At 51.1% G+C, this 8,050-nt stretch overlaps 1 protein-coding gene across 1 annotated transcript in view; it reads left to right on the top strand.

Annotated features, from left to right (window-relative positions):
- Positions 1 to 304: 304 nt before the first annotated feature.
- Positions 305 to 8,050, top strand: part of Cnnm4 (cyclin and CBS domain divalent metal cation transport mediator 4) — a 57,460-nt gene continuing 49,714 nt past the window's right edge. Inside the window, exon 1 of the mRNA XM_034521500.2 lies at positions 305 to 1,700. Within this exon, the coding sequence (XP_034377391.1) occupies positions 305 to 1,700 (1,396 nt within the window). The remainder of the gene's footprint in view (positions 1,701 to 8,050) is intronic.

Raw genomic sequence — 8,050 nt, 5'->3', positions numbered from 1 at the left:
CCAGGTGCCACGCGGAGGCTTGGCCGGGCGCAACCTCGCCTCGGGCTCCCGCGCTCGCCCTGAGCCGTTCCACCTTAAGCGCTCAGTCCTCCTTAAGCCAGGCGCGCGAGCCGTGGGTAGGGGCGGGACCTCGCATGCAAATAAGGGGCGTGGGGCGGCGGGGCGGGGCGGGCAGGGCGCGGTCTGACGTCAGGCCCTCGGCTGGGGCAGTTGGCGCGGCGGCGGCGAAGCGGCAGGAGGGTAGGAGCCGCAGCGCCGAGTGAGGCGCGCGGTGGGGCGCGGGCAGCGGCGGGGCCGGAGCAACATGGCGCCGGGGGGCGGGGGCGGGTGGCGGGACGGCTGGCCGGCCCGAGGGCGCCTCCTCCTGGCCGCGCTGCTGCTGCTGCTATGGACCCGGGCGGCCAGCGGCCAGAGCAGCTCCCAGCAGAGCGTGATCCTAGGCATGAGGCTGGCGAGCTGCAACAAGTCGTGCGGGATGAACCCGGATGGCATCATCTTCGTGTCCGAGGGCAGCACGGTGAACTTGAGGCTCTACGGCCACAGCCTGGGCGAGATCTCCAGCAACCTGATCTCCTTCACCGAGGTGGACGACGCCGAGAAGGTCCACAACTCCACCAACTGCCTGGAGCTCACCAAAGACTTAGTGGTCCAGCGGCTGGTCAACGTGAGCCGCGGGAACACGTCGGGGATGCTAGTGGTGATTACCAAGTTCCTGCGGAGGAGCGAGAACATGAAGCTGTACGCACTGTGCACCCGGACCCGGGCCGACGGGCCCTGGGTCAAATGGACGGACAAGGATTCCCTGCTCTTCATGGTGGAGGAGCATGGGAGGTTTCTGCCGCTCTGGCTGCACATCCTTCTCGTTTTGGTGCTGTTGGTGCTGTCGGGCATCTTTTCTGGCCTCAACCTGGGGCTTATGGCCCTGGACCCGATGGAGCTGCGCATCGTGCAGAACTGTGGAACTGAGAAGGAGAGAAAGTATGCTCGCAAGATAGAACCCATCAGGCGCAAGGGCAACTACCTGCTCTGCTCGCTGCTCCTGGGGAATGTGCTAGTCAACACCTCCCTCACCATCCTTCTAGACAACCTCATCGGCTCTGGCATCATGGCAGTGGCTTCCTCTACCATTGGCATTGTCATCTTTGGGGAGATCTTACCTCAGGCCCTGTGCTCCCGGCACGGGCTGGCTGTGGGTGCCAACACTATTGTTCTCACCAAAGTCTTTATGCTCCTCACTTTCCCCCTGAGTTTCCCCATTAGCAAACTCCTGGACTTCGTCTTGGGTCAGGAGATTCGTACTGTTTACAATCGGGAGAAGCTGATGGAGATGTTGAAGGTGACAGAGCCTTATAATGACTTGGTGAAGGAGGAGTTAAATATGATCCAGGGTGCCCTGGAACTAAGGACCAAAACTGTGGAGGATATCATGACCCAGCTACATGACTGCTTCATGATCCGCAGTGATGCCATTCTGGACTTCAACACCATGTCAGAGATTATGGAGAGTGGCTATACTCGCATTCCCGTGTTTGAAGACGAGCAATCCAATATCGTAGATATCCTTTATGTCAAAGACTTGGCTTTTGTTGACCCGGATGACTGCACCCCACTCAAGACGATCACTCGCTTCTACAACCACCCGGTACATTTTGTTTTTCATGACACCAAGCTGGATGCCATGCTGGAGGAATTCAAGAAGGGTAAGGACTGATTAAATGTCCTTTTGATACTGCTTGTTCCCCTGAAGCATCCCCTGCATGCTTTCTGTATGCTGATTTTACTCTTCTGTTTGTGCGATTGATTCTGGGTCCCCTCTGTCCATCACTTCCTATGCCTCTGAGGTGAATGTTATCAGGCACAGCAGAAGCAGTTCTCAAGCCATTGCCTTCTGCCAGGTACTGTGCTCTGTGCTTAGTTGAATCAAAGCTGAAGGAGACACACTTGTCTGGAGCTGGGGGAGGGAGACAGGGTATGGCTCATGCCTTAAAAGAGGCAACCACCAGGCCTCATGGAGGCTTAAAGGGTAGGGAGGGGAAGTAGCCTGGGAGCTGAGGATGTTGTCATAGGGGACGACACATTTGAGGGGAATCTTAAAAGATGAAGTGACTTGAGACTGGGTCACACCACTCAGTGAGGAAGCCAAGGATTCGTTTGTGGCTCAGCAAGTGGTTCTGTCTAGTGGAACTTCTGGCTCTGCTGGTCCATGACCACCAGGGGACAGGTTGGAGTATTTGCACACTTTTCCCCCTGAGTTTGTCCCAGGTTTGGAGCTGTGAGTCCTCACCAGGGCAGTCCCATCAGTCACCCGCCAGCCCACAAGCAAAATTGGGAGGTCTCTCCTTGGCCTCCAACTCAGAACAGTGCCAACTAGCAGTTTCCACTGTTTAGCAGAAGCATGGAGAGCAAGCTTTTGTTATTGTTCCATCTTTCCCAAGAGCCAAACATAAACTTAATCCTACTCCCAGTCTTCAGATGGCCTTGCTCTGTGTGTATGTGTGTGTGTGCGCGTGCGTGCGTGTGTGTCTTTGTGTGTTCTCATGTTCCTCTCTCTCTCTCTCTCTCTCTCTCTCTCTCTCTCTCTCTCTCTCTCTCTCTCTCTCTCTCGTGCTTGGCTAGCTCCCAGATAGGTAGGCACTTAGGAGGGTTTACTCCCCTGCCTCCAAACTCAGGCAGGGCACACACCCTTTTCCTTATTCCCAACAAAGACTTCCTCCCTCTTCTACCCTGAAACCCTCCTAGGCTGAAGGAGGTGAGGAGGAAGAAAGGGCAACTCTTTAGAGAAGACCCTGTGGTCTTTAGAGAAGCTCATCCTGTGGGGACGTTGCTTCCTAATCTTGGTCCCAACCTTCCTCCTGTATGTAGAGCTGTTTCTGGCAAAGGCTCAGGCTGACCTGTGAACCACTAGTTGTGGATAACCCTGGGGTCATTTCTGAAACTGGAAGGTAGTGGACAGTCTTGAAATGGGATCAGGAGAGAAGAGATGACCTTACCAGATTTGGTATTAAAAGGTGCACTTGGGTCAGGGTCAAGGCCAAGGAGGCAGGTTGGTCCTCTCCCTTTTAAGTTTTCTACACAGATCTTGGCATCAGAGCTAAGGGCATCTTGAGAATTGTAAACCAGGACAGGAGATTGTCTGGGTGGCATGGGAGGAGATTTAGTAGTGTAGACCCAAGAGCCTGTTTTGCTCGGGGTCTGAGTAGGAACAGTGGGGAGTGTGTCTCGACTCCCATCTTGCAGCTGGGGAACCTGAAAATTTCTCTGCAGTGGCTTCATACGGAACCTAGTGAAGACTCCATGACAACTTCTTTCTCACCTCCCTCTGTGGTCTGAGGTGGTTTTCTGGTGACAGATATACCCAGCAGTTTGGTTAGATCTGGATCCAACTAGTATGAATTGGCTTAATTTGGTGTCTAGCTCTTGATCAGCGGGCTGACCTCTGTTCTATGGGAGCATACTGGGTCTGGGCAGGGCGTTTTTGGACTCTATTCTGTCCTGTGAAGAAGTGTCCTTCATTGAGCTGGAAAAATAGAGCTGGTATCTCTTAGGCCAGAGCTGTTCTGGGCCGAGTCCTACCCCACAGTTGGGTCCATCAGACTTTTCTTGACAGAGGCTTGTGGCCTGAGTCCAGGCCTTAGAGTGTGGATCCCAAGTAATTCATGGAAAAGCAGGAATAATCTACCCTGTGGGTCAGGGAAATGACAGTGTGACACAGTGGTCACTCCTTATGAATAGACCCTGAGCCATGTGTGGTACCTTCCTGATATCTGGAGAACTTAGGAGACCAGTCTTAATTTTGTAAATTACCACAGAAGTGTCTTGATGTTGTCCACACCTCCCACTGTGTGGGCTTTCCTGGGTCTTTCCATCTGGTGCCTAGCCCTAGTCTGAGGCTGCCCAGGATGTGACAAGCTTTTAAGATTCTCTTTCCAGCCGGGCGGTGGTGGCGAACGCCTTTAATCCCAGCACTTGGGAGGCAGAGGCAGGAGGATTTCTGAGTTTGAGGCCAGCCTGGTCTACAGAGTGAGCTCCAGGACAGCCAGGGCTACACAGAAAAACCCTGTCTCAAAAAAAACAAAAAACCAAAAAAAAAAAAAAGATTCTCTTTCCAAGTTTAGTGTCTGGAAGGCTTTTCTGTTTTTGTCATTAACAAGGCACAAGCGCAGTTCAGCAGCCCCAGTGTCACGTCAGGCGGAGTGGCGTATTTCAGGATCTTTACTGGATCTTTTACCCCCAAAATTGTGTGATGTCTCTGGACCTCACTCTGTTAGAAGCCTGCCTGGATGAGGACCTTTCTGTCTGTCTGCTTGAGGTTTGGTTTGTTTTGAGTCAGCTTTCCTACTTTGTAGCTGAGGCTGGATGGATTGTAGGTGTGTGCCCCAAGCCTGCATCTGTAATTTTTTTTTTTTAACCAGGTTTTTTTAATCCCCACCCCCCAGCTTTGTAAGTTCCTGAGCATGGGCCCTGCCTTACTGGTTTTCACCACAGCAGGCCTAGCCAACAGATGGGGCCTCAGTGAACATTACTTGAACAAATGAATGGATGATTGTCTGCCAGGCTACTTCAGGCTTTCCTGTTCCTTAAACACACCTCGACACTCCCAGCTCTGGGGCCTTTGCCCTAGCTGTTCTCCAAGAAAGTTAGTGTGGCTTCTTCCTTTCCCTAACCTGCCTCCTCAGCATTGGCTGTGTGAGGCCCTGCTGTCACGCCATGTAAGCCTGTAACCCCAACATCTCTCTTGACTTTCCCAGTCTTCCTCCTTGTGCTCCGTTCTCGGCCTCAGCTCAAGGGCTTAGTGGTTTGCCAAGCCTTTATCTCCACCCAGTACAATATAAGATCCAAAGGGCAGGCTCTATGCCCTGATGATTGTGTTGATAGCTCTGGTATGACCCTTGGTACACAGTAAGGCCTCAATAAAATATTACCCTGTGAATGAATAAATGAATAAAGGACTTGTCAGATTTGGGAGAAAATTATTCCTATTCTAGAAGCTTCAGAATTTTGAGACATTTGTGAGAAGTGCTTTGACATCCCTGTCTTCCCTAGGAAAAGCGGTGTGTGTGTGTGTGTGTGTGTGTGTGTGTGTGTGTATGTGTCTGTGTCTTGATTCCAGGCATGAAAGTTTAGGGTTCTCTGCTGCATCTCTGTCTGTACCAGGAAAAGCATGTGTGTATACCTTGATTCCAGGCATGAGGAGTTTGGGGCTCTGAGTGTGACACTCACAGTCCATTGCCAGTTGTGTCCCTTTGCCTGGTCATGGGAGTTTTTACACGGCCTCCCCCATTAAGTTGGATCACAAAATGCATAGCACAGGGTGTGGGGAGCTGAACTCCCCTAAGATTAAGGCAGAGAATCCTGCTTCCTACCTCAAGACAGTTAGCATTAGATGCTTTTGAACCCTCTTGCCACATTCAGGAGAGGCTCTAGGAACCCTCAGGAGTAAGACTCTATGTGGCATGAAGGCATGCCAGTTAATCCAGGCCACCCAGATTCACGGAGTTTGAACCTTGGCCCTTCTCCTGGAGCCTCGCCTAAAACTGTTTGCAGTACTGGGTGTTGGGAGTGGGTTTGTCACAGCTTGGAATCCTGAAACAAGAAAGCCCAGTGACTCCTAGGCCAGTCTATATCTGACTTCCCCTTAGACGCTTTTGCAAGCGCTAAGGCAGAGACATTAATGCCGCATGCCCTACCCCAACCTCGAGCCCACCTTCCAGCTCTTCTGTGCCCCTTCCTGGGTAGTCCTGCCCCTCCCAGACCCTTAGCTCATCTTTAACCATCTTATCTTTCCCCACCCACCTTATAACCCTCTCGACCACTGTATATTGAGGGATATAAACACTCCACCCAGCCAGAGCTGGGGTTATTATATTCTACCCAGCTTGGTCACTGGCCTATGACGTGACCCTGAACCCGTTAGTACTCCTCCCAGCAAGTTAGCAGGATCTAATTTGGAGAAGAAAGCAAGCTAGAAATATTTTCGTTTAAAAAAAAAAAATCCCTCTCATATTCCTGTCTGTGCCACGTCAGATTTTCCCATCTACTTAATTTAGTCCCAGAACAACTATAAAGTCAAGAAAAAAACACTGCCTGAGTTTTTTGTTCACTCCTAGTTCCTGCCATCTGACACAGCTTCAGTAATTTTTCCTGTTCCCTGCCACAACTACCTGTGTAGATGTTTGTTCAATAAACATGTAGCTTTTTGCAGCCCGTGTGTCAGACATAGCGCTGGCTGTGGAGAGTCAGCGACGTGTCAAGCCACCTATTCATAGAGCTCACAGTCTGCCAGGGAGACAGACATACAACCAAGGCTTGGTTGTACAAGCACACAGATAGGGCACACATGTTACAATGTCTGAGGTGTCTGGTTTGTGCGTTTGGAATGATAATGTGATTTAACTGTGGTAGGGAAAGGAGAAAAAGAGTCAGTTTGGTGAGAATGGAGCACAAGGAAATAAGAAATCTCACCCTCTGTTGCTCCTTAGCTCAGCACTGTAAACATCAGAGCTTCTCATACTTGCTTTGATGACCCAGACTTTTTCATTGAAAATTAGCATTTCCTTTCTAAAGCCATTTCCTGTGGGTGTGTATGTGCTTGCTCCCCTGTCTGTGCTTGTGTGTGTGTGTACATGCGTGTATGTGTGTGCAAGTGTGTGCATGTGCCCTGTGTGTGTGTCATGTGTACAGTGTGTGCATGTGCCCCGTGTGTGTGTTATGTGCAAGTGTGTGTGAGAGTGTGTGTTATGTGTAAGTGTGTGTGTGCCCCCGTGCATGTACATATGCACTGAAACTTTTAGTTCTTTCATTCTGCCATTGGTTCTAGGGATCAAATGCTTTTATTCTAGCGTTTCACTGGACTGCTTTTGTTTTCTTGAGATAGTGTCTTACATTACTAATGTAGCCCACTGACCCTAAACTCATAAGGATCCTCCTTCCTTAGCCTTCTAGGTGCTGGGATTATAAGCACCAGTCACCATGCCTGACAGTCTGTGTTTCTGACAGGGTCCCACTCAGATGAGGGTTCTGTGGACAAGTGTAGCCCACACTTCTGTATAGAGTGTCTAGGCACCTGTGCAGGTGAAATGCTCACTGGGGCCCAGGAGGACGGCCAGGGCCAGGCTGGATATTGTCACTGCCAGACTCATGGAGAAGGTGAAAAGGTGTCAAGGACCATACTGGGCTCAGCAGCAAGGAGAAGCTTGGGACGCACAGGCTGTTGGATGGGACATATAAGCCAGGGGCTCAGTGGCATTTGTGCAGCTGACTCCATCAGCTCCTCATCAGTCAGTGATTTGATCTTGAGGAGCCGCATCTGAGAGTGATGGCTGCTGTCTGTGTGAATGTCACTATGGACATAGGGCATGGGTCCCAAGTGTGGGCAGCTGACAAAGCTCTTTGCCAGCCAGGCTGCTGCCTCTTTTCTGTCTGCTGCTGTGCCCTGAGTAGGGGGCAGAGCTCAGTGGAGCAGGCTGGCATTGTGCCACCTGCAGGCTGGTTCCCTCCAAGGAGCCAGGGTGCAGTGATCTTGGGGACCTGCTGATGATAAACCTCTCTTAAACCAGTTGTGGGTGTGCCAGAGGATTTTGCCTGTGTCTAGGTCCTAATAAGAGCTTCTTAGCATTCCAGCATTGGCTTTGAGAAAGACTCACTTTTTAGTTGAAAGCATTCAGCTCTAATGGTTTCCTGATATCACAGGTCAGGATAAGGATCACTGAACAGTTTAACCTGGGAACAGATGAGTACTGAGAGCACAGGGTCACAGAACAGCACCCAATGGGGGCAGTGAATGAAGGGAGGGGACCTCTGAGGGGAGGCTGTCTTGTCACTAGAAGTCTGGAGAAACAGTGAAGCAAGAGGACCTTTCAGTGGGCTCTTCACAGGACCACTATGTCACACACCTCTTGGGATGGCTTAGACAAAGACTGTCAGATAGGAAATGACCTCACTGGTCTTTTGTGGGCAAGAGTACCAGTGCCCGATGTGACTGCTTTTCAGGCCCTTTGGCTTTTGAAGTGCAGATCGCTGTGCTTTCTCTGTATATCCCTGACTGATTCCT

Source organism: Arvicanthis niloticus, chromosome 17 (assembly GCF_011762505.2).
Source record: "Arvicanthis niloticus isolate mArvNil1 chromosome 17, mArvNil1.pat.X, whole genome shotgun sequence".
Lineage (NCBI taxonomy): Eukaryota > Metazoa > Chordata > Mammalia > Rodentia > Muridae > Arvicanthis > Arvicanthis niloticus.
Note: the sequence above shows the minus strand (reverse complement) of the source record. Positions and strands in the feature narration are given on the sequence as shown.